General features: G+C 43.5%; 1 protein-coding gene across 5 annotated transcripts in view; it reads left to right on the top strand.

Moving 5' to 3' along the window:
- Nucleotides 1–7,777: 7,777 nt before the first annotated feature.
- Nucleotides 7,778–27,215, top strand: part of LOC110527835 (E3 ubiquitin-protein ligase TRIM62) — a 42,134-nt gene continuing 22,696 nt past the window's right edge. The window contains exons 1-2 of one of the 5 annotated variants that reach the window (XM_036983310.1): nucleotides 7,778–7,988; nucleotides 9,000–9,541. In XM_036983310.1, the coding sequence (XP_036839205.1) occupies nucleotides 9,134–9,541 (408 nt within the window). In that variant the 5' untranslated portion in view covers nucleotides 7,778–7,988; nucleotides 9,000–9,133. Of the gene's footprint in view, nucleotides 8,118–8,999; nucleotides 9,542–27,215 lie in introns of all 5 variants that reach the window. The other 4 variants (XM_036983309.1, XM_021609379.2, XM_036983311.1 and 1 more) reach the window with 4 other exon arrangements.

Raw genomic sequence — 27,215 nt, 5'->3', positions numbered from 1 at the left:
ACTAACTAGCAACGGATATGAACAAAATGTGCACACGTGGCTACATGCAGCTCTTGCTTTGATCTCAAAACAAGCGCATCTACCCACGACCACAGCTATAAACACAGTCCAAGTTCAAAGTAAATGCATAGATCCATATATGGCAATGGTCTATTTGCATATAGGCCTACTGCACCGCTGATTGGTTATGTGGCAACGGTCTGTGTAGAGTACAGGCTGAGTCTTGTGCAATCGAATCGAGCTCAGATGCGTTCTGCCTACAACAAAATCGCTTGCATAGTTCGTTTTGTTTCGGTATGTGGCATTGAAAGTGGCTAATATTGCGTTGATCAGTGGCAACCCCTCATTCAGGCCAGGTGGGGCAGAGCTTTTCTGAATAAGGCAGCTCCAAAATGCAGGTGTTTCAGCCAAGCTCAGTGCTTTCTGTGGTGGTGGGGTAGCCAGCGGAAAATACGGAGTGTAGTGTTGGTAATGTTCTCTAGTTGCGCCGTGATTGGCTCAGTGTTCTGTCGCTCATCTACAAAATCTACGGGGAGAGCTCGAAAATTCAAGCCCCTTGGGTGCTGCCATTGAGTTACATTAGAAGCGCCCATCCAAGAAGGCTCAAGGTCACACATAATATTACGCCAAATCACGTTATATAGCTTGGACTGATCAAGTCGACATCATACTTTCAAAATCTTACCTATCAAGCTAGACAAGCAGTCATCATCATGAATCACGTCAACAATCTACTGGCTAATCCTTTTCAATCCTTGTCATATGAAGAGAAATTATAGATAAACCGTATCGGTGGTCATCGGCCATAAACATTAAACAACATGTTGGAAATCACAAATTCAACAATGAGTGGTTTGGGAGGAATCAGTGGCTAACTGCAAGCGTTGCAAAGCAAACTAGCTTGCTATTCAGCCTTTTTGTTTTATCTTTATTTAACTACACAAGTCAGTTAAGAACAAATTCTTATTTACAAAGACGGCTTAACCCGGACAACACTAGGCCAAATGTGCTCCGCCCTATGGGACTCCCAATCACAGCCGGTTGTGATTCAACCTGGAATCGAAGCAGGGTCTGTAGTGACGCCTCTAACATAGAGTGGCGCAGCCTTAGACCGCTGCGCCACTCTGGAGCCCATTTAAGTGGGTGTGTGGTCCAAGTCTGGGTTTGGGTCTCTTTTTCAAGCTTAAAAGGATAAATATTCAACACCATGGGCCAGAAAAGTTTGAATACATTGGCCATACTGTCAATCCGCGTTCATAACAACTGGAAACTCGAATCGGGGAAATGTCAGACTTCAGTGAGTTGAAGACAACTGGGAGCCCAGGCCTCTTTCTAGAGCTCAAACCTGAAGAACACTGATGTCATGATTCAACCTTGTTTTTTCCAGAGTTCCCAGTTGTTTTTAAAACACCAAAAATCCAAAGAATGCCAGACTTTGATGAAAAAGTTTCATGACAAAATTTGCCCACAAGAAGGATCGCCACACCATCTTCCTGTTCAAATGTGATTTGATTGGATTGGATTTGAAGTGAGTCCAAAAATGTATTGTATGCTGCTGCATAAATGATGTAATATACCAGGTAGATACAGTGCCTTGCGAAAGTATTTGGCCCCCTTGAACTTTGCAACCTTTTGCCACATTTCAGGCTTCAAACATAAAGATATAAAACTGTATTTTTTTGTGAAGAATCAACAACAAGTGGGACACAATCATGAAGTGGAATGACATTTATTGGATATTTCAAACTTTTTTAACAAATCAAAAACTGAAAAATTGGGCGTGCAAAATTATTCAGCCCCCTTAAGTTAATACTTTGTAGCGCCACCTTTTGCTGCGATTACAGCTGTAAGTCGCTTGGGGTATGTCTCTATCAGTTTTGCACATCGAGAGACTGACATTTTTTCCCATTCCTCCTTGCAAAACAGTTCGAGCTCAGTGAGGTTGGATGGAGAGCATTTGTGAACAGCAGTTTTCAGTTAATTCCACAGATTCTCGATTGGATTCAGGTCTGGACTTTGACTTGGCCATTCTAACACCTGGATATGTTTATTTTTGAACCATTCCATTGTAGATTTTGCTTTATGTTTTGGATCATTGTCTTGTTAGAAGACAAATCTCCGTCCCAGTCTCAGGTCTTTTGCAGACTCCATCAGGTTTTCTTCCAGAATGGTCCTGTATTTGGCTCCATCCATCTTCCCATCAATTTGAACCATCTTCCCTGTCCCTGCTGAAGAAAAGCAGGCCCAAACCATGATGCTGCCACCACCATGTTTGACAGTGGGGATGGTGTGTTCAGGTTGATGAGCTGTGTTGCTTTTACGCCAAACATAACATTTTGCATTGTTGCCAAAAAGTTCAATTTTGGTTTCATCTGACCAGAGCACCTTCTTCCACATGTTTGGTGTGTCTCCCAGGTGGCTTGTGGCAAACTTTAAACAACACTTTTTATGGATATCTTTAAGAAATGGCTTTCTTCTTGCCACTCTTCCATAAAGGCCAGATTTGTGCAATATACGACTGATTGTTGTCCTATGGACAGAGTCTCCCACCTCAGCTGTAGATCTCTGCAGTTCATCCAGAGTGATCATGGGCCTCTTGGTTGCATCTCTGATCAGTCTTCTCCTTGTATGAGCTGAAAGTTTAGAGGGATGGCCAGGTCTTGGTAGATTTGCAGTGGTCTGATACTCCTTCCATTTCAATATTATCGCTTGCACAGTGCTCCTTGGGATGTTTAAAGCTTGGGAAATCTTTTTGTATCCAAATACGGCTTTAAACTTCTTCACAACAGTATCTCGGACCTGCCTGGTGTGTTCCTTGTTCTTCATGATGCTCTCTGCGCTTTTAACGGACCTCTGAGACTATCACAGTGCAGGTGCATTTATACGGAGACTTGATTACACACAGGTGGATTGTATTTATCATCATTAGTCATTTAGGTCAACATTGGATCATTCAGAGATCCTCACTGAAATTCTGGAGAGAGTTTGCTGCACTGAAAGTAAAGGGGCTGAATAATTTTGCACGCCCAATTTTTCAGTTTTTGATTTGTTAAAAAAGTTTTAAATATCCAATAAATGTCGTTCCACTTCATGATTGTGTCCCACTTGTTGTTGATTCTTCACAAAAAAATACAGTTTTATATCTTTATGTTTGAAGCCTGAAATGTGGCAAAAGGTAGCAAAGTTCAAGGGGGCCAAATACTTTCGCAAGGCACTGTATGTATACCGTAGCTAAGAAGGTAATACTAAGTTTATGTTGTGTAGTAAGCTGTTAGTAGCCCATGTGCCTCATCCTAATAATTTGGTCCCTTTCCCCCTCATAACTTAGCCTACTGTTCTGACTTGGTGGTGCACATGTAGCCTATAGCCTGTTTTAGATAAATGTAATCATTGAATATTGTAAGAGCTTTCATTGTCTGCTTATTGTATGGCCCCTTAATTTATCTTACAGTTTTGACTCAGTATACAGGGAGAATACTGTAAGAATGGCCCATGTTCTGCATTCTGTCACTGTACATTTCAAAAGTGCTGAACAAATAGTTATATTGACTACGTCCTTCCTAACTTGCTCATTAATATCTTAATCAAAGTGATTTGCTCGTTGTCCTTTTATGCCAGAGTTTGTACATCTCAATTGTCAATAAAAACCACATTTGTTTAAACAAGTCAGCCATATCAGCTATGCTTTTTAAAAGGCAGTAAATGAGGCTGAATTAACTGTTTTGCTGCCAGACAAGGCTCCGCTGATAGCCAGGTGTGTTGCTGGTAAGGATTCACTCCATGGTGCTGAAAAGAAAGCTCTGCTGTTGGGACAGCTTGATGTAGGTCCTAACAGTTTGTGGGAACCGTTTGTCACAGTTATAGTGCAATTCAAGTATTGTTTAGTGTTGTGTTGTGGCTTTGCTTGCATTTTTTGTTTTTTTTGCCCTACCAGGATTTACATGCTAAAATCGCCACTGCATGCTTCTCTCCCTGGGCTGATAATTCTTCTGTGCTCTGTGCAGCAGGCAGCAGTCCCGGGGAGCTGAGCAGAAGGACTACTGCGCGCCAGTGCACATGCACAGCTTAGAAGGAACATTGCTTAAGTGTCAATGTCAGTTGGATTTTCATAGCCATGCATGTATAGGTCGAAACAGCAGGTCTGCGGGAAAGAAAGAAAGACTCCAAACAATGCAGGCAGAGCAGAACTAGGACTATACCAAAATCCAGAAAAGAGATGTTCAATTCTACAACCACCTAAAATGAAGTGTTGCCCACACACTCCACCACAAAGCCCTCACCTACAGAGAGATGAACCTAGAGAAGAGTCCCCTCAGCCAGCTGGTTCTGCGTCTCCGTTCACAAACACAGAGCCCATAGATCCCCAAATTAGACCCAACCAAATTATGAGAAAGCAAAACTATTTGACACATTGGAAAGAATCAACCAAAAAATTGAGCAAATTGGAATGCCATCTGGCCCTAAACAAAGAGAGTACACAGTGGCAGAATACCTGAGCACTGTGACTAACCCCAAATTAAGAAAATCCTTGACTATGTACAGACTCGGTGAGCATAGGCTTGCTACTGAGAGAGGCCGCCATAGGCTGAAGTTTGAAAGAGAAAATAAATAAACATAAATAAATATAGGTTGTATTTCCAATGTTGTTTGTGCTCCACTGGTTAATTTTTTCTCATGGCAACGGGCCACAAATCTTGCTGCTGTGATGGCACACTGTGGTATTTCACCTAATAGATATGGGAATTATATCAATGTTTGATTTGTTTTCAAATTCTTTGGGGGTCTGTATGATCTGCGGGAAATATAGGTCTCTAATGTGGTCATATATTTGGCAGGAGGTTATGAGGAGGCTGGTGGGAGGAGCTATAGGAGAACGGGCTCATTGTAATGGATGGAATGGAATCAATGGAATGGTATCGAACACACGTTTGACTCTGTTCCATTATTGATATTACAGGCATTACAACGAGCCCATCCTACAATAGCTCCTCCCACCAGCCGCCTTTGATACATTTATATTCTAGACTCTGACATCGCTCGTTGTGATCTTTGTTCATTTCTTTTTTTTAACTTTTTGGATAATGTGTGTATTGTTTTGTATTACTGGACTGTTGGAGCTAGAAACACAAGCATTTTGCTGCACTTGCGTTAACATCTGCAATCTATGTACATAATCACTTATGATTTATAACACACAATTAACAACAATAAATAACGTGTATGTGAATAAGCAACCACAGATTGAACAAAAACTTTTGATGTGGCAGTGTGACACCCATAGTTCGCACAGGTGGAGGAGTTGATTTCTTTTTCTGGACAGGGGAACCCAAAGAGGGTCGGTTTGTTAAATTAATGTTTTTATTTCTTTACCCCTTTTTCTCCCCAATTTCATGACATCCAATTGGTAGTTACAGTCTTGTCTCATTGCTGCAACTATTGTACAGACTCGGGAGAGGCAAAGGTCAAGAGCCATGCAACCTCCTAAACACAACCCAACCAAGCTGCACTGCTTCTTGACACAATGCCCACTTAACCCGGAAGCCAGCTGCACCAATGTGTCGGAGGAAACACTGTGCACCTGGCGACAGTGTCAGCATGCACAGGAGTTGCTAGTGCTCGATGGGACAAGGACATCCCTGCCAGCCAAACCCTCCCCTAACCTGGTCGATGCTGGGCCAATTGTGTACAGCCCCATGGGTCTCCCGGTCGCAGCCGGCTGTGACAGAGCCTGGACTCAAACCCAGAATCTCTAGTGGAACAGCTAACACTGCAATGCAGTGCCTTAGACCACTGCGCCACTTGGGAGGCCCGTTAAGTTAATGTTGAAGTGAACCTAGTGAGAAGCCGATGTTTTGCAGCAGCCATATGGCTCTGAAGAGGAATCATGGAACAAGAACAGGAATATTGGGACAGGGACACAGAAACATGGATTCCTGTGGAGGAATGGAGGTGGAAATAGAGGAAGAGGAGGTTGGATTTGAATCTGAGGAAGATAGTGATAAAAATGTAGATGGGGTGTCGAAGAAGACTGGTGTCAAGCGCCAACAGAGTGAGCCATGATCCAGACTGAGTTCTGGAGGAGAAATGGAAGTGAATGAGTGCGAATTAATAAGTGAGGTGTAAGGTGTGGTGAAGAGATTGGAACCAACGCTTTGCATCGTTGGACATGATAAAAAATTGTCTTGGAGAAACTGGACCTTTGCCTTTTGGTGGATCCATTTGTGGTTTCAGGGTAGGTGGAAAAGGAGTTAAGTACTGTTGAATCAGTGAAGGTAATCTGTAGTGGACTGGTGATATTTGTTTGTTTTTTCTTCTGACCAGAGGGAGCAGGTGCTCCATGTCATGCAATTTGGGTCAAGATCTGTTTCGTGCTTTGCACTTAGGAACAAGGCACCATTGAAAGGAGTGATGGGGTAGCGTTTAGTGAGGTGGGGCAATTGAAGTTGGAGATTCCTGGTGTTTGCGATGCCTGCCATTTGGTGCTGTCACTGTCAGTCCTTTTGAGATTTGAGTCAGAGTCTCTACCCGACAAAGTCATTTTAGGATATATCTGTTATCCTGTTAGAGTTTTTGTGCCAAATCCACTGCGCTGTTTCAGGTGCAACGTTTATGGTCATGTCGCAGCAGTGTGTAGGAGGGAGATTCCAAGATGTGGGAAGAGTGCAGGAGTTTATGGGACAGAGGACTGTGTCATTTCGGTGGATAAAGTTGTGTGTGTCAACTGTAGGGGTGCCCTTGCTGCTGGGGATCAGAAGTGTTTGGTGCGAGAGACGCAGGTTGAAGTGACCAGAGTCAGAGTAGTGCAGAAGGTATCGTATGCTGAGGCAGTGAAGAAAGTAGAGGAGGATAGGTCAAGAGTGAGGAATCCTGAGAGGATCCCAGTGAGTAGGAGATTTGTGTCAGCACAGAGGGATAGGCCATAGAGTGTTTTGAACTTCAGTAAGGTCATAGCAATATCAACTACACCGAAGAAAGGGAAACATAAATCACAGAAAATAGATGTTGTGGTGGCACCAGGAGAAAAGTATTCGGGTATACAAGATTTGACTTCAGAAGAGTTACAGGGTGTGTTTAGTGGGGGTGTTCCATCATCCCAGGCCGTTGGCATGGTGAAGGAGCAAATAGGGTCAAAGTGGTGGAATGGGGTAGTGGGCTTTTTAAATGAGTGTAAGTGGCAGCTGCAGAGAAGTAACTGGGTAGTAGTAGTTGAGCTAAATAAAAAAACATAGTGTTATATAGGTTTAGGTTTGGTTGGTGGTGGAATTGTTATTTATTTATTTAAAATAAAAACACAATTGTAACTTGATTGAACATGCACTATCGCACAGTAGGTGGCGGCATGCACAAAGAAAATATGCGAAGGCCATGATAACAAAGAAGAAGAAGAACAGTTGGTTTGTGCGATTGCTGTCAAAGATGTTTTATAATTAACCCAAGATAGACCACAGCCTGTCGTTTCCAATGGGAGCAAATTAATCATAGTGGGCAGAACAAGCAAGGAATTGGGCAGCGCTAAACACGAGTTAGTGAGATCCTATTGGCGTGTTCTAGCATTTATTATCATATTTCCGTTAGGGAACGCCTACTCTGTAAAGTGCGCAAGTGCATTAACTCAATTCGCCCTTCTAAACAACGCACTTTTTAAAAACGTAGGCAAAGGTTCTACAAAACGCAGTCCACTCTGTTTGTTATAGATTCTAGGTTTGGAAACAGAAAACTGTATGGAGTTCAAATGTTTCTTCGATGAGAAAATTTGCAGAATGTAAGCCAAACTCCATCTAGTTCTATTTTCTCCCACTGCCGGGCAATGGGCTTCCTCTCATCACCATATTTGGTGTGATGGGAAACACCAACCAGATGATTCACATTTATACATCCGGTGAAATATCTGGCTCATTGTTTTATCTGTGTTGCTGTATTCCATTCCTTCCTGAAAGGGACCTGAGCAGAAATTCAGGAGTTGTGCTTGTCACTGTGACAACAGTGCGGTGAGTGAGGTTGTCTGAAATGATTTATATGATGTGGAGCAGTCTTCTTCGATTGTTTTGGTAAAGGTCACAGGGTCGCGTTGAAAGCACCCTGATTTGAAGTAACGTTACCCTAGGAGACTTGCTAAGGTAAGTTTGTCAAATGATCTTCCCTATTGAGGAGGCAGATGTTAGCAATGTTTACAAATCCAACTGGCCAGCAAGGCAACTAAACGTTAGCTATAACTAGCTCGCGAGGTAGCCAATTAACGTTAGATAGCAAACGCTAGCGAGCTGATGTTAGTTTGACAGTTTAACAACTGAAAAATATGAACGGTGAGTTAGCTGACAAGCGAAGTAAAGTACAGACATACCCAGGTAACAAACGTTAACTAAATAAGTTTGTATGGCAAATGGAGGTGCTGTCTCACTTTTTTCTAAACATGTCGATTCGTTAGCCGTAGCTGGCTAGCTTCGAAACATAGCTAGCTTGTTAGCTGATATGACCAGTGTCGAAGGGAGGACAGGTAACGTTAAAATCAATGTTAAAAATACTGCAGTTACTGTGAGCGACACTCCATCTTAGTAGCTAGAAGACAAGGAAAATGTAACCTGCTGTGAAAAAAAATCTCTATCATTTTGATTGAACACAGATGCCATAGCATTGACAGTGGTTCACATTTCCTAACAATTGGTCAAACCACAGCTAACTTCCAGCAACCAGCCTATTCTTGCTGGCTACTGTTTACCAATATATGAAGGCAAAGATAGCTGGTTTACTGCACCTAGTGCTAGTCAGCAATGCCAGTGCCCTCGATCCCTTTATCAGATGTAGTTTTCATTTACATTTTTAAATGTTTTATTTAAACTTTATTTAACCAGGTAGGCAAGTTGAAAACAAGTTCTCATTTACAACTGCGACCCAGTTTTATGTAATATTTTTTTTGTATACCCATAAATGTGAATTGCTGCTTGTTGGATAGCGCTCTGATGGATATGGCGTCCACCCCCCCACCCCCCCACAAAATACAGGAAAATCAAGAGTGGCCAAGATTCTGAAGTGGGTGTCAAAGAACTGCCAAGAGTTGATCTCACAAGCCAGAACATTGTCTTAAAAAAGTATAGCCAGTGTGCAGTTAAATGCAGCTCAACCTCTGTGTTTGCAAATGGCTTGCTGTCTGAAGGATGAGCTCCTGTGTTCCATCTGCCTGAGTATCTACCAGGACCCTGTCAGTTTTGGCTGTGAGCACTATTTCTGCCGAAAGTGCATCACTGAGCACTGGAGCAGACAGGAGCCCCACGGTGTACGAGACTGTCCTGAGTGCAGGAGGACCTTCGCAGACCCTCTTCTCTCCCCAAGCCTCAAGCTGTCCAACATCGTGGAGCGCTACTCAGCCTTCCCGCTGGACGCCATCCTCAACGCGCAGAGGAGCTCCTATCCCTGCAAGGACCACGAGAAGGTCAAGCTTTTCTGCCTCAGCGACAAGAGCCTGGTGTGTTTCTTCTGTGACGAGCCAGCCTTACACGAGCAGCATCAGGTCACCACTATTGACGAGGCCTACGAGGAGATACAGGTCAGTTCCTCCAGTACATACCCTGAGGTGTCCAGAATTATTAGTGGTAACAGTGTTGGTCATAGTCGGGGCCCAGGGGATGAATTAGGGGGAAATGGAGTGGAACAGACAGAAATTGTAAATAGTTTGTTGATATACAAAAGTTTTCTGCCAAACGATGGAGGACAAACCATTGATTTGCAAAATAACACACCGTCTTTGCCCTCAGGCAGCGTAACAAAGAACGGTAAAATAAGGCCATATGAGATTTTCATTACAAATATAGTCTGAAATTCCAAATAGCATCTCTGTATAGACTAATGATGGGGTATAGAGCAACAATTCAATCTATTTCCCTTTGATGTTGCAGATATTACGACATACTTGGTGTCAATTTAATACGGTTAGCCTTTTCTTCAACACTTGGATTAGTCCCACAGAGACCCAATCCCATAACACTGGCATAGCAGTCAGCCTAATCCTGTTCTCTTCTCTTTCTTTGCACTCCATTGAAGTACAGTATGCTTAACAGTACTTGTACTGTTAAACAAGTCCAATCCCATTTGTTTTGTGTATTAAACCCTTAAATCCGTCAACACTCAAGGCAGCTACAGAGACCCACTCTTTGTCCCGAGCCACTGTCTGACTAGAGCTTAGTTGTGATACTGCTGAACGGAAACACTTGATTCACACTGTGGTTGGTCAACACCACTCTGATAAGGACCAGACCTGAGGGCTTATGCTTACCAACACTCAGGCACTCGTCTGAAAGGTTTACACAATCTCCTTACTGCAGTAATTCACACTGACACACGAAGTCTTTAGGGATTGAATGTGGTAGTACAGTATCTTCTTACTGACAAGAACTACAGTATCACGGTCTTGCATAGCCACACCAATTATGCTGCTCAGTGTAGTGGGTATTTTAGGAAGGGGGTACTATGTAATTGCATACACTTTTATGGTGTTGGGTTTGATGTGAAGGTCAGTTAGTCTAGTAGCTAACAGATACTATTTAGGGTATTTTCATTACTTTCAAAGGCATTTGGAAGTAAGTATTTTGCTATTTATTTTAAATGACAAGTAGTTTTAATATTGTTATGTATTTGGAAATACACTTGGAAAGTATTTGAAAATACACTGACTCAAACACACTCTTGTGCATTTAACCCAGGTATCTGAAAATAGTATTTGAAAATGCTTTCAACTAGCAGGCTATTTATAGGAAATGATTTGAACATACTTCCAAATACTTTGAATAGAATTAATTGATTCAGGCCACATTATTTGAAAATATTAAAATACACAGAATTTAAAAAAATGTTTAAATGACAAGGACATATATGTACTTAACTGGCAAATTTGGCTAAATTAGACTCTGGTAAGATGTCAAGAAATATGACGGAAATGTGTAATATACCCTAATCTTTGTATCAGGTGGGAGTCTGGAAGGGGAAGTAGAAGAAAAATGTGCTACATTCATGTGGCTGTAAAATGCAAGCATTAAGCCTATCTGTGGGACGGCAGCAGGCTCTGACTGTTCTTTATGTTATCCCCGTATTGCTTATGTCTGACTCGGGAGGAGAGAGAACCTATTTTTAATATATTCATGTTGAGTACGTGAGAGTCGAAGGTAGTACCCTATTTCACAACGTCTTCCCCCGAGTTCAATTGAAATAGTCTACTTGCTGCTGACTGCTTGCAGCCATTATGAACTGGGAACTGAACTCGACAAGCCTCAAAAACCGTCTGTCTAGGTTTATCCAGGCTGCCTTGGAGCATGAAAAAAGGTCAGAGCAGTGTAATCTCAATGCAGAATTAATTGGTACAACATTCTTGGACAGTTTCTCAACTTGGAGCCTTTTCCAACAGCAACTGTTGTGACGTTTAGTATTACGACAGGAGGTTAAGAAGCTGCCCAGATCTACAGGACTCTGAGAGAAGAGAGGTACCAATAAGTCTCCATTGGAAACAAGTGACTTTTGGCCCCTATGAGTTTGGCACACTTCTGTTTCAAGTGTTTGTGTTCGGATTGTCATTTCTTGTTAAAGTGAAACGAAAGGAACAGGAATGTTGTTCGACTTATTGGCAAACATGTTCTGTCTTTTCAGTTTTGTTTCTTTCCCTGATTTTAGCTAACGAACACCAGTTGGACGGTTGAAACACATTGTTCAATGGTTTTGCCTGTGGGTACAAAGTTCACATTGAACACAAACCCTGATCATTCTGAGTAAGAAGTGTCAAGGTGTGATGAACGAAGGTGCCTAAAAGCAATGTTCAACTCAGAAGGCACTTGAAGTGCCAGGTGGGAAGTCTCTGTCGAGTGGTAGTGATCTAGGGTTTTGCCAGCTGAGACCTAAGGGGATATGTTGCTGGGTGGGATGCCTTTCTTCCTTTTGTTCTCTCTCTGGCTGTAATGACACTGCAAGCGCCATGAGGTTCTCAGTCAGAGAGCATTCCTCTGTACAACAGGCCACCAGTAGGAAATTATTATTATTGTAATATATACTTATAATAATATAACATAGCAGACGTTTATATCCAAAGCAGCTTTGTAATGCATGCATACATTTTTCCGTATGGGTTTCCCCGTGAATCGAACCCACAACCTTGGCAGGGTAAGCACCATGCTCTACCAACTGAGCCGTACAGACCACCGAAAAATAGCTTCAGGCTGACTGACTGACTGACTCACTCACCCGCTCTACTGCCCTGCGTTAAAAGATTGATGTATTTTGAGAGGTGAATTGAAAAGCAGAGTTTGGAGCAGTAATTTGCCCAGCGTTGCTTGCTTTTAGGTTACTTTAGGTTTAGGTTACTTTACTGTCGCTGTATTGCCCATTCCCCGACTGGAAGACTGTGAGGATAGAGCAAAATGTCTCTGGTTACCTTGTTGTTTACGCTGCAATTTACCATGGGGAGTGGTGCAAACATTTTGGTGTTGCACTGAATGCTTTAAAAATAGCCTATATGTTGAGCCAGATAAGTGATGTCTGTTTGCCTGGCCCTGGCCACAGATGAGCCCAGCCAGGGCTTTGGTTGGCTTGTGGCGGGAGCTACTCTCTGGGCTCTGGGCTGGGAGAAAGAGGGTGTAATCTCCTTAGCTTGGCACTCCACTGCTCTGACCTCAGGCAGGCAGGCCAACAGTCTTGTTGGTTGTTGTTGCTGATGTCAGGGGGCTTTGCTCCTGCAGATTGTCATCCCTGTCCCCTGTGGATCCATGCTGCAGTCAAATCTATAATGTGGTAGATGGCATGTCCTCCAACACACACACACACACACACTTTCTGCATGTGCTTTTCAATGTAAAGGATATTAAGGTGGGGATAGAGAAGGATTTGTTGTCAGTTCTGCCATTTGCTTGAGGGAGCAGAGATTCAGAGGGAACTAATGCACTCTGCGTAGGAGCTTTGTGTCTCTGTTCACACAGGAGGGCATGGCTAGCATGATCGCATCTCCCCAACTATTCAGAGCAGATCAACCCCTTTTACAAATACACAATTGGAAATAATGTTTAGTTTAGTTGGTCATTGGCTTAGCCTTATTAGTCTGAAGTCTGGCCATTGAGGCTTCTTGTCTTTTGGATTGCATCTCTGACTGAAGTGTTTGTGGGTGGACAGCTTTGTTTGATGCAATATGGTGCAATCTTTTTCCATGTTAATGCCATCTGAAACAGACTGGGAGATTGCTTATGCTATGTTTGTGGCTGGACATTGCATTGGGAAAGTATTCAGACCCCATGACTTTCCCCCACATTGTGTTACGTTACAGGCTTATTATAAAATGGATGAAATTGTTCCCCCCCCCCCCCCCCCCCCCCCCCATCAAGCTACACACAATACCCCATAATGATAAAGCAAAAATAAAAACTGAAATATCAAGTATTCAGACCCTTGACTCAGTACTTTGTTGAAGCACCTTTGGCAGCGATTACAGCGTTGTCTTCTTGGGTATGACGCTACAAGCTTGACACGCCTGTATTTTGAGAGTTTCTCCCATTCCTCTCTGCAGATCCTCTCAAGCTCTGTTAGGTTGGATGGGCAGCATCGCTGCATAGCTATTTTCGGGTCTCTCCAGAGATGTTAGATCGGGTTCATCAAGGATCTCTTTGTACCTTGCTACTTTCATCCTAACCTTAATCCTTACTCGTCTCACAGTCCCTGCTGCTGAGAAACATCCCCACAGCATTTAAAAAATATATTTAAAAAAATAATGTAACCTTTTATTTACCAAGGCAAGTCAGCATGATGCTGCTACCACCATGCTTCACTGTAGGGATGGTGCCGGGTTTCCTCCAGATGTGACCCTTGGTTTCATCAAACTAGATAATCTTGTTTGTCATGGTCTGAGAGTCCTTTAGGTGCCTTTTGGCAAACTCCAAGTGGGCTGTCATGTGCATTTTACTGAGGAGTAGCTTCCGTCTGGCCACTCTACTATAAAGGCCTGGTTGGTGGAGTGCTGTCGAGATGGTTGTCCTTCTGCAAGGTTCTCCCATCTCCACAGAGGAACTCTGGAGCTTTGTCAGAGTGACCATCAGGTTCTTGGTCACCTCCCTGACCAAGGTCCTTCTCCCCCAATTGCTCAGTTTGGCCTGGTGGCCAGCTCTATGAAGAGTCTTGGTGGTTCTAAACTTCTTCCATTTAAGAATGATGGAGGCCATTGTATCCTTGGGGACCTTCAATGCTGCAGAACTGTTGTGCCTCGACACAATCCTGTCTCGGAGCTCTACGTACAATTTCTTCAACCTCATTGCTTGGTTTTTGCTCTGACATCCACTGTCAACTATTAGACATTTATATAGACAGGTGTGTGCCCTTCCATATCATGTCCAATCAATTGAATTTACCACAGGTGGACTCCAAGTTGTAGAAACATCTCAATGATGATCAATGGAAACAGGATGCACCTGAGCTCAATTTCGAGTCTCATAGCAAAGGGTCTGAATACTTATGTAAATAAATTATTTTTGTTATTTATTTTTAATAAATTAGCAATAGATTCTAAACCTGCTTTCACTTTGTCATTATGGGGTATTGATGAGGGGGGAAAATAATTTAATCAGTTTTAGAATAAGGCTGTATGTACTGTAATAAAATGTGGAAAAGGGGAAGAGGTCTGAATACTTTATTTTAGGCCCATTTTTCTCTGCTCCATATCGACAAACTGGAATCACTAAGGCCAGTCCCTTAATTGTGATGTGGTCTGTCAGGTTGCAGATCAAATCAATGTATTTCTAAAGCCCTTTTTACATCAGCAGATGTCACAAAGTGCTTATACAGAAACCCAGCCTAAAACCCCAAACAGCAAGCAATGCAGATGTAGAAGCACGGTGGCTAGGAAAACCGGTCAGGGTTCCATAGCCGCAGGCAGAACAGCAGCACACAGGACACCAGATAAGACAGGAGAATTTCACCAGATAGGACAGACTGACCCTAGCCCCCCAGAACAGACTATTGTAGCATAGAGACTGGGTTGGGGACCCTGTGGCCCTGTCCGACAGGGCAAACCAGACCGGGTATAACCCCATCCCCAAAGCGCAGCCCTCACACCACTGGAGGGATATCAACATACCACCCTGAGACAAGGCTGAGTATAGCCCACGAAGAGCTCCACCGCGCGAGCAAAACTGGACAGGAAGATCACGTCAGTGACTCAACCCACTCGAGTGAAGCACCCCTCCTAGGGACGCCACAGCACGGCATGGAAGAGCACTAGGACCTACTGAAGAGATGAGTCTTCAGTAAAGACTTAAAGGTCGAGACCGAGTCTGTGTCTTTCACATGGATAGACAGACCATTCCATAACAATGTTGCTCAATAGGAGACAAACCTGCCTCCTGCTGTTTGCTTAGAAATTCTAGGGACAATAAGTAAGCCTGCGTCTTGTGACCGTAGAGTATGTGTAGGTATGTAATGCAGGACCAAATCGGAGAGATGGGTAGGAACAAGTCCATGCAATGGGTTGTAGGTTAGTGGTAAAACCTTGAAATCAGCCCTAGCCTTAACAAGAAGCCAGTGTAGAGAGGCTAGCACTGGAGTAATATGATCAACTTTTTTGTTGTTCTAATCAAGATTCTAGCAGCCGTGTTTAGCACTGACTGAAGTGTATTTAGTGCTTTATCCGGGTAGCCGGAGAGTAGAGCATTGCAGTAGTTTAATCTAGAAGTGACAAAAGCATGGATTATCTTTTCTGCATCATTTTTGGACAAACGGTTATTGATTTTGTAATGTTACGAGGGGGGGCTGCCCTTCAAATATTCTTGATATGTAAGTCAAAAGAGAGATCAGGGTCCAGAGTAGCGCCACGGTCCTTCAGTTTTGAGATGACTGTACAACCATGAAGATTCCATTTTTATTTTACCTTTATTTAACTAGGCAAGCCAGTTAAGAACAAATTCTTATTTTCTGTGGAACAGTGGGTTAACTGCCTTGTTCAGGGGCAGAACGGACGATTTTTACCTTGTCAGCTCGGGGATTCAATCTTGCAACCTTTCGGTTACTAGTCCAACACTCTAACCCCTAGGCTACCTGCCACACCAGATCAAACAGCAAATATCTTTGTTTCTTGGGACCTATAACAAGCATCTCTGTTTTGTCCGAGTTTAGAAGTGAAATTTTGCCACCATCCACTTCCTTATATCTGAAACACAGGCTTCCAATAGAATATAGTGATTGATGGTGTCGAAGGCGACACTTAGGTCTAGGAGCACAAGGACAGCTGCAGATCCTTGGTCTTACGTCATTAAAAGGTAATTTACCACCTTCACAGGTGCAGTCTCAGTACTATGATGGGGTCTAAAACCAGACTGGAGCGTTTCGGATACATAATTTGTCTTCAAGAAGGCAGTGAGTAGCTACGCAACAGCTTTTTCAAACATTTTTGAGAGGAATGGGAGATTTGATATATACAGTGCCTTGCGAAAGTATTCGGCCCCCTTGAACTTTGCGACCTTTTGCCACATTTCAGGCTTCAAACATAAAGATATAAAACTGTATTTTTTTGTGAAGAATCAACAACAAGTGGGACACAATCATGAAGTGGAACGACATTTATTGGATATTTAAAACTTTTTTAACAAATCAAAAACTGAAAAATTGGGTGTGCAAAATTATTCAGCCCCTTTACTTTCAGTGCAGTAAACTCTCTCCAGAAGTTCAGTGAGGATCTCTGAATGATCCAATGTTGACCTAAATGACTAATGATGATAAATACAATCCACCTGTGTGTAATCAAGTCTCCGTATAAATGCACCTGCACTGTGATAGTCTCAGAGGTCCGTTAAAAGCGCAGAGAGCATCATGAAGAACAAGGAACACACCAGGCAGGTCCGAGATACTGTTGTGAAGAAGTTTAAAGCCGGATTTGGATACAAAAAGATTTCCCAAGCTTTAAACATCCCAAGGACCACTGTGCAAGCGATAATATTGAAATGGAAGGAGTATCAGACCACTGCAAATCTACCAAGACCTGGCCGTCCCTCTAAACTTTCAGCTCATACAAGGAGAAGACTGATCAGAGATGCAGCCAAGAGGCCCATGATCACTCTTGGCTGCATCAAAATCAAAATCAAAAACTGAAAAATTGGGCGTGCAAAATTATTCAGCCCCCTTAAGTTAATACTTTGTAGCGCCACCTTTTGCTGCGATTACAGCTGCAAGTCGCTTGGTCTTTTTTTTCCTTTTTTTTTTAAATGACTGGGATGGAGGTCTTTATTCCAGTGAGATTGCTAAAGTGAACACCGCCATGTTTAGATTTTCCTGACCTAGATTGAGGCACAGACACTGTCTCAATGGGGAAAACTAAGCTGACTATACTGATTGTGCTAGCGGCAGACTCCACTAAGCTGGCAAGCTGGCTAACAGCCTGCTGCCTGGCCTGCAACCTGGCCTGCAACCTGGCCTGCAACCCATCTCATTGTGGAGCTAGAGGAGTTCCAGCCCTGTCTATGTTGATAAGATGAGAGCACCCCTCCAGCTAGGACTGAGAGGGGGGCTAGAGACATTTACTTGATGCCGACACGTCTTACTAGCTAATTTACACGCTGAAGTTATGTTGCGCTTGGTGACCTCTGACTGTTTCACCCTAACATAGTTGGTGCCGACGTAGATAACAATATCCCTGTACTCTCTACACTCACCAGTTTTAGCCTCATCCAGCACCATCTTCAGATTAGCATTTACGTCAGTAGCCCTGCCCCTTGGTAAACAGTGCATGATTGCTGGATAATTCTTTAAGTCTAATTTTGAGGGTAATGGAGTCGCCAATGACTAGGGTTTTCAATTTGTCAGAGCTAATGGTGGGTGGCTTCTGCGGCTCACACCCCGTAACGGGTGGAGGAGAGACCTGAGAAGGCTCGGCCTCTGACTCCGACTCGTTGCTTAATGGGGAGAACCGGTTGAAAGTTTCTGTCGGCTGAATGAAGCCTTGAGAATAGTGTCCGGCTGCGAGGACTTTGTGGGCAGATTTATACTACTATCTGTACTTACTGGTGACACACTGTTTCATCTTTCCCACACTTAAATTGCCCTTTCCTAACGATTGCGTCTGAAGCTGGGCTTGCAACTCTGCTATCCTCACCATGAGGTGATAGTTGTTGTGCATATTGTGAGTACAGTGACTGCAATTAGACGGCATAGAGTTAATGTTGCTACTTAGCTTTTTCGGCTGGTGGAGGTCCTGCAGAAGCATGTCCAGATAAAGCGTCCGGGGTAAAAAAGTTGAATGAAAAAAACTAAGACGTTGGTAAATTTGGTTAAATGCAGAGTTTAAATGGTTATTAAAAGTAAATAATGAAAAGTTTGGCAAGTAGCCAATTAGCAACAAACAGCACAGCAGCCTAGGACTGGGATAGGAGAGTTTGAGGTTAGAGAGAGAGCCTCTGCCTGCTTTCCAGTGGCCCCAGGACATGAACCTCTTTCTGCTCCACTTGTCATTAGACAGACAGCGGTGATAGGAAACCCAGACTAGAGGAAAAGTGTTCTGTAGCCCCTGGTTACTTATGCATACAGGGACGTGTTTGTAGACTAACTGAGCTCCAGAGACGTTATTTTTAGGAATGCGCAGGATGCTGTGGGAGAGGGTACAGCACATCTATTTGCTTTAGCAAAGTCTCCAATGGCTCTGTGATGTTCTATCCTGGGAGTGTCTGTGGGTGTACCATAGAGCTCAACCTCCAGCAAGATCTGTCAGTTAAAGGGAACTCCTGTATTCCACTCTCCATTAGACCTGCCATATCCCCAGTTATCATTTCATCCTTATCTGGTCCAGAACACGGAGGTTAAGCATGACAATGTGTTACCATTTTTCCTCTTATCTGCTCCACTGTGTGGTATTTGAAGCAGTGGAAAGAGAGGAGCATGTGGGCCTTTGAAGTGTCCCTCCAGGGGTTAACCAGGGCTCTCTCTGTCCCTCTTACTCTGTAAGCTCTCTCTGAGCTCCCTTTCCACACACAGTCCCATTGCTGCAGTAATGAGTCAGGCAATTTCAAGGGCACCCATGGCTACCAATTCTCCTGTGTCCTGCCCCAGTCCGCTCCAGCATTCTCTCTCTCTCTCTCTCTCTCTCTCTCTCTCTCTCATTTACTTTCTCGCTCCCTTTATCCCGTCCTTATTTTTCCTCCTAATTCCCGCCATATGCTCTTTATTACATAGCTCGTTTTATATCATTCTTCTGAGAAAGGTGGTTCCCAGAGCCAGACAGGTTTTTCTTCTTCTAGCTCACTAGCAAATGAGTTTGAGTGAATTGGCGGTCAGTCAGGGTGGCATCGCAGAGAGGGAGCGCGGTTGCGTTCATGCGGAAACAGGGCCATGCGAAAGGCAGAACGGTCATATCCTATTAGACCCAAATGAGAAATTCTGTGTTTTCCTGGGACCCAAGCTTATGAAAACATGTAACTACATGTAAATATGGGTACATTTCATTGCCCCTTCTGTCTAAAACAAATGCAATATAGACAAAAACAAATAACAATGAAACGAAATACTCATATAAATAGATTAATGTTTTATTGTTCCCCATTAAAAACACTCTTACATATCTGTCTTGGTTGGAACTATTGCTGTTAAATACAATACGTTTTCATTCTAAATGGGAATAAACTGATTGATCACACCGATGTCTAACAGGAAACAAACACACAGGCCCAGTTTTTGATAGTGCAACCCTAAGTAACAATACAGATGAAAATGATCAGGCCTACTGTACATCTTGCTGTAGAAATGATTGTTGAAAAAAAGTCTAGGTTGGAACTGTTGCTGTTAAAATACAATACATAATTTTTCATTATGAACTTGAATAATCTGATCACATCACACAGATGTGGATCAGAAAAGACATGAGAGGTGTGTGGCTGGTTGAAGTTTTCAACAAGCAGATATATTCTGTACTTTTTGACAGTGTTACCTTATATGGTCATGCTCAGCATTGAGTTTGTTTCTGTACTTTTTATTTTTTTCTACACACTTTTTGTGATTTACAATCTTGTTTTATCGCTGCAACTCCCCAACAGGTGAGGTGAAGGTCGAGTCATGCGTCCTCCGAAATATGACCCACCAAACCATGCTTGTTAACACCCGCTCACTTAATCTGTACTGTTACTTAGGGTTGCACTCCGTAACTAGCTTGCTTGCTTTGGTGAACGTTAACGTTTGCTAGCTATTAGCTGTTGTACAAGGGGATTGTTTGAACGGGGGAACTCGCATCAACTACGATGAGAGCGAGTACTCCCTTACTTCTGCTTACAATATCATCATCACCTGTTCTAAAATGACAACAATGCCTTGCTAGCTGACTTACTCTTCCATTGTTGAAGTTTCCTGTTTCCTGAAGCATTCTGCCCTGTTCTGAAAGAACACCCCGGGTTTACCGTCATGCTGGGGATGTTTGGTCAGCACGTGTTGTTTTAATTTGTTAGTTTTGAGAAACTCATTACTAAGCTCTTCCCCGCACAAAACACATTGTCGGCGCTCCTCGTTATTTCTCCAAGTTTGTATGAAACCAATAGAGAGAAACTCACCGCTTTATTTGCATTTCATGACGATTGAGCTCACTCAGAACTTGTGGCTAGCTTGAGTCAATTCGATGACAGCGGTGAGTGATGCTGAGTGGGGTGGGAATGACAAGTCAGTGGCTGAGAGCGGATCATCTGCTTCTGAACGACAGCGCTGCAGTGTGTGGGTCGCGGAGCGATCTTCCGGAAAACTGCTGAAAAAAGATCTGGTAAACCACGAGGCACACGCACATCTCCCTCCCACTCGTGCAGCTGCCAAACAGAACAGAGGCACTGCTGCTAAGAAGAGAGCGTACTGAACAGAGAGTGCAGTTGCACTTGACCAAATCAATTCGAGTAATTAATTAAATAATGATACATTTCCCCTTGACACGTTGCAGCCCACCATTAACAGTTGAGCATTTTTAAGAGAGGATGCATACAAACCTAACATCCTCATCCAGGGATGGATGTATTAGCTTCTAGCCTATTTCTCTTGTTACTGCTGCTACCACTGAAGCTGCTTGCTTAGTGAAGCTCTGCTGAGGGCTCCCAAAGTGAGATGGGGAGTTTCTACAAGAGGTTTGTGTAAACCCACCTAGAAAGTGCAAGTGTTATTAACCTTTTGCTATGTCAGATGACCATGCCAGCAGACTAATCATACAAAGTCATTTAACTTTGGGATAGGGGGCAGCATTTTCACTTTTGGATGAAAAGCGTGCCCAGAGCAAACTGCCTCATACTCAGTCCCAGATGCTAATATATGCATATTATTATTGTTATCATTAGTATTGGATAGAAAACACTCTGAATTTTCTAAAACTGTTTGAATGATGTCTGTGAGTATAACAGAACTCATATGGCAGGCAAAAACCTGAGAAAAAATCCAAACAGGAAGTGGGAAATCTGAGATTTGTAGTTTTTGAACTCAGCCCCTATCGAATTCACAGTGGGTTATTTTGCACTTCCTAAGGCTTCCACTAGATGTCAACCATCTTTAGGCTTCCACTGTTAAGGGGGGCTGAATGAGAGGGGAGTGAGTCAGCGGTCTGGCAGCAGCCTCGATCTCAGTCACGCCCTTTCATATGAGAGGTAACTCACGTTCCATTGCTTTTCTACAGACAATTGAATTCTCCGGTTGGAACATTATTGAACATTTATGATAACATCCTAAAGATTGATTCTATACATAGTTTCTATGACCTGTAATATAACTTTTTGGAATTTTCGTCCGACCTTTGCACGCGCGTTTCGATTGCACGCGCGTTTCGATTTGTTTACCAAACGCCCTAACAAAAGGTGGTGTATGGACATAAATTATGAACTTTATCAAACAAATCAAACATTTATTGTGGAACTGGGATCCCTGGGAGTGCATTCTGATGAAGATCATCAAAGGTAAGTGAATATTTATAATGCTATTTCTGACTAATGTTAACTGCGCAACATGGTGGATATTTATTTTGGCTGGTTTGGGCTTTGAGCGCCGTACTCAGATTATGCTTTTTCCGTAAAGTAAAAAAAAAAAAATCTGACACAGCGGTTGCATTAAGGAGAAGTGTATCTAAAGTTCCATGCATAACACTTGAATTTTCATCAACATTTATAATGAGTATTTTTGTGAATTGATGTGGCTCTCTGCAAAATCACTGCATGTTTTGGAACTACTGAACATAACACGCCAATGTAAAATTAGATTTTGGGATATAAATATGCACTTTATTGAACAAAACATACATGTATTGTGTGTAACATGAAGTCCTATGAGTGTCATCTGATGAAGATCTTCAAAGGTTAGTGATTTAATTTTATCTCTATTTGTGCTTTTTGTGACTCCTCTCTTTGGCTGGAAAAATGGCAGGGTTTTTCTGTGAGTTGGTGGTGACCTAACAATCGTTTGTGGAGCTTTCGCTGTAAATCATTTTTTAAATCAGACACTGTGGCTGGATTAATGAGAATTTTATCTTTAAAATGGTGCATAATACTTGTATGTTTGAGAAATTTGATTTATGAGATTTCTGTCGTTTTGTATTTGGCGCAATTTCATTGACTTTCAATTCATTCCGCTAGCGGAACCCCAGTGGACGAGTTGGATGTTGCTTCATCTGTTGTGCATTAAACTAGACTACCCACCTCCTCCCACTCTTCATTTCACTACACATTTGTATTTTTATAACAGTGGTACTGAATTGAGGAGGTGTTGAGATTATACTGTAGCGGTATTTATTAGAGGGGTAAAGACAGATTTTGTTCGGGCGCCAGGCAGGTATTAACCATGCCGAAAGGAAAAGAGTAGAATAGAGAGAGTACCACTACCAGACCCACACACATCAGCAGAAGAGACTGCATAGAGTGTAGCCTGTTTACCAGATAGCCAGTGGAGAGAAAAGAGAATACACACCATATAAAACCCACATCACAGCACAGGGGTAACCCCAACAAGAATACCTCATACAATAATACTAATAATGGCAGAGCAATTCAACAGCAACTTCATACAAGAACGAACCCAGTCATCAACAGAGGATTTGCAATAATCTGTATTATTTTCTAGTGGATGAGTGCAGAAGGTATGAATGTGGGGGGTGTTCATCAACACAACAAAGGCCTTAAAAATGTCCACAGTCTTCTCGGCCACATGTCATTAGTACACCTCACCTCAATACAGTTCACATAACAATACACAACTTGCAAGCAACCTCCCTTTTAACTAAAATGTCAATCAAAATACTTCTGGCAGGGCAATAATAGTCCAGCTCTAATGAACTTCAATGGGAAGTACATTTGAAAAATAGAGAGTCTGTTGCAGGGTAAACCACTGGAATGAGAGGGAAGAGAAAGAGAGAGAGAAAAAGAGATCTTAGCTGTGGTCTTCAGGCCTGCCGGTGTACTGTCTAATGACTGTCCGATGGTTTGTATGTTAAAGCTTCGCAACAATGTTGCTACTAATCCATGCAATCCATAACGGGCGCGGTCCCAAACAAAAACAACCACGATCTAAAGCGATCACACCGATGATTGTAGTTTATAAAGTATTTAACTCAAACGCTGAAAACAAACAAAACTTCTGCAGCACACACAATCAAACTGTCGCGCCACCCAAGATTATTTTTTTCTCTCCACTGGCTATCTGGTAAACAGGCTACCCTCTAGGCAGTCTCTTCTGCTGATGTGTGTGGGTCTGGTAGTGGTACTCTCTCTATTCTACTCTTTTCCTTTCGGCATGGTTGATACCTGCCTGGCGCCCGAACAAAATCTTTCTTTACCCCTCTCTAATACCGCTACAGAATTGGCGCCCGAACAGGGACTTGAAGAGAAACACCCATGACACCATCCACACAAGGTTGAATCATGTCTTTTGTTGGAACCCCATACTGTGTCAATGTGGACACCCCTGATGGTAATCATGTTTGGGATTCTTTCATTGTGGAAGGACTCGATGAACTAATGGAGTTGGATAGCACTGACCCTAATCCCCAGGTTTCTGGCTCACCTATAACATCTCCACCATTACCCTCCCCTCAAACCCTTCCGGTTACCCTGTCCAGAGAGACTGGGAGAGGTGTCTCTGTGATCACTGGACAACTGGAACATCAATGGACACACACCAATCATAGTTAGACAATGCAGGAGAATGCCATTCGCAAACTCAGTGAATGTGTGGAGGCTCATCAGACAGATGTGCAGAGGAGATTGGATTTCCTTCCCTGTCAAATGGAGGAAAACCAACAACAAATTGTTCAGAGACAGAAATATTTACAAGATTCTCTGAAGCAGGATATTCAAGGAAAACTGCACCGGTTCAAAACACAAATGGAAACTAACCATCATCAAGTCATAATCTATCTTGAGGAGGAACAAAACAAAAACAGAGAGCAGAGGAGTCAGCCTCTGTTGTGAAGGGAGTGTGTTCTTATCTGAAGGAAGTTATGGAGGACATGAAGAACTCTCTCACAGGGGAACTACGATTTTTGATTGAACAGACTCAAAAGGACACCGTTAATGAGATGGAAAAAGCACAGAAGGCCACAGACCTTCAACTGGAAGGGCTGCACCAGGAGGTAATGCAGTGCTTTTCCCTTCTGGACAAATCTTCTGCACCTCCCTCAGGTTTTACCTCTGCCACTGGCTTGGCCAGTAATGGAATAGGAACAGGTAGTACTACAAAAACCCCTCTGAAGATACTGTTAAACAACAGAACTCCCTCTGCCACTGTCATGCCTCCTCTAGAGCGCTCCCTCCCTATCAAACTACTTTTCCCCACTTTTGGCAGCCCAGAAGATGATGTTGATCCACTGTTTTTCTTATCTAAGTGTAATGATTTTCTTTCTATCCGGCCCCTTACTGACTTGGAGGTTCTAGCCACCCTCCGCAGTGTTCTCCATGGTACAGCAAGAGACTGGTGGGAGATAGCCCGTGAACATGTGTCAACCTGGGAGGAGTTTCAAAAAATATTCCTCTTAGCCTTCCTCTCAAAGGACTATGGGGATGAACTGGCGGAACGTGTTCGTAACAGAGTCCAGGGTGAAGCAGAGCCAATACGGGACTTTGCCTTCTCCTATCGAGTTCTATGTAGGAGATGGAAGGCTGACATTACTGAGCAGGAGATGGTCACACTCCTTCTTAAGAACATGGTTCCCCGCCTTGCTAGTCAACTTCGAGAACGTGTGCAAAATGTGGATGATCTGGTGCGTCTTGGGACTCAGTTTGAGAAGGACTGGAAGCACCACCTCCAAACTAAAAACCCGGTTCCCTCATCCCAGTATACCAATAACTCTCCTGGGGCTAAACCGTCTCAGATATTTGTACCCAAGATCCAGGACAAAAGTCCAGTTATGTGTTGGTGTAAAGTCCAACATCCTCCAGATTCTTGCCCACTCTATGTCCAGCGTCAGGATTCAGGAAAAGGTCAGAAAGGACCGAAGACTGAAAGTCTGCACAGGCGTGGTGGCTTGCATACAATTGGGTCAGCCTTAATGCCCACCATGAAGCCTTTAGACAGCACAGCTAGCGGTCTTATTCCTATTCCGCAACAACTATTGGTTCCTCTGACTGTTAGGAACTGGAGAGGGAAGGCCATAATCGACACAGGGGCATCTTACACCCTGATGCAAGAGGCCCTGTGGCAGAACATGGCATTACCTCATGAGGAGCTACGAACATGGGAGGAGGGACCATTGTACTTGGCCAATGGAGAACCTACCACTCCCTTGGGCTGGATTAGTATAATAATAAAACTGCATGGTGAGACTATTAACCTTCCTGTGGCAATTATTGCAGATTCAAGCCTTGCATTTGCTGTAGTCCTTGGCCTAGACTTCCTGTTCTTCCCTCATGGGACCTTTTCCTCCCAGCCGGGGGACACGGAATTAATTTTTATTGGTGGTAGTGGACTACTACACACACTGGGTGGAGTTGTTTCCCCTCCGCAAAGCCACTGCATCAGCCATTGCTCTAATTCTGAGAAGGGAGGTCTTTACCAGATTCAGGATTCCAGACCAAATCCTCTCTGACCGTGGTCCGCAGTTCATATCAGGAATCTACAAAGAGCTCTGTACCTACTGGGGAGTAATTGCCAAGTTGACCACAGCCTATCATCCTCAGACCAACCTGACCGAGAGGGTAAACCGAACCCTGAAGGGGATGATTGCTTCATTCGTGGGGGATCAGCACACAAGGTGGGATCAGCATCTCCCTGAATTTCGCTTTGCACTGAACTCTGCCGTGCAGGAGACTTCTGGGGTCACTCCCGCCGAACTCCACCTGGGAAGACCACTAAAAGGTCAGATGGACCGAGTCTTGCAAAGTTCGAATGTTTCACCTGACTGCCCAGCGTTTGATGCCGTACAACACCACCACACCTTGCTAGCCAGGGTGGAGGCCAGCAAAACCAAAGCCAAACAACGACAGCTGAGAAACTATGACAAACATAGACGAGACGTGTGTTTTCCACCCCAGTCTCGTGTCTGGGTACGTTCACATCATCTGTCAAAGGCATCTAAGAAGTTCACTGCCAAGCTAGCTTCGAGATGGAAAGGTCCATACCGTGTAGTGCAGCAGTTGGGACCAGTGAACTACTTGGTCTGTTTGGAGGACACTGGGGAAGATGTCAGGACAGTGCATGTTGTTGACCTAAAGCCCTGCTACCCTACGGCAGAAGAGCTGGATCGCAGGCAAAAGCAACACCTGCAGGACCTCTTCGTGGAGGACTCTGATGAGGACTTCCCTGGTTTTGTGTAGCAGGAACATGAACCTGTCAAAGCCTGCATCCTCTGTTTCTACAGGCATTGTTTTTTCATGGGGGGAGGAGTGTGGCGAAATCTGCACGGAGCCTTCACCGTGCACTGCCACTTTAAGAGCGCATGAGCAGTAAGGAAGGAAGGAATGAAGAGAGCTCATTCAGCTCTTTGGGGAGGGGCTCTTTGGTGGCGCGACAGTTTTGATTGTGTGTGCTGTGCTACAGAAGTTTTGTTTGTTTTCAGCGTGTGTAGTTTATAGAGTATTTAACTCAATCATCGGTGTAATCGCTCTAGGTCGTGGTTGTTTTCGTTTGGGACCACGCCCGTTATGGATCGCATGGATTAGTAGCAACATTGTTGCGAAGCTTTAACATACAAACCAACAAACCATCGGACAGTCAAACAGTACACCTGCACGCCTGAAGACCACAGCTAAGATCTCTCTTGTTCTCTTTCTCTTTTTCTCTTC

Source organism: Oncorhynchus mykiss, chromosome 7, assembly GCF_013265735.2.
Source record: "Oncorhynchus mykiss isolate Arlee chromosome 7, USDA_OmykA_1.1, whole genome shotgun sequence".
Classification (NCBI taxonomy): domain Eukaryota; kingdom Metazoa; phylum Chordata; class Actinopteri; order Salmoniformes; family Salmonidae; genus Oncorhynchus; species Oncorhynchus mykiss.
The sequence above is the reverse complement of the archived record's forward strand: the minus strand, read 5'-3'. Positions and strand labels throughout refer to the sequence as shown.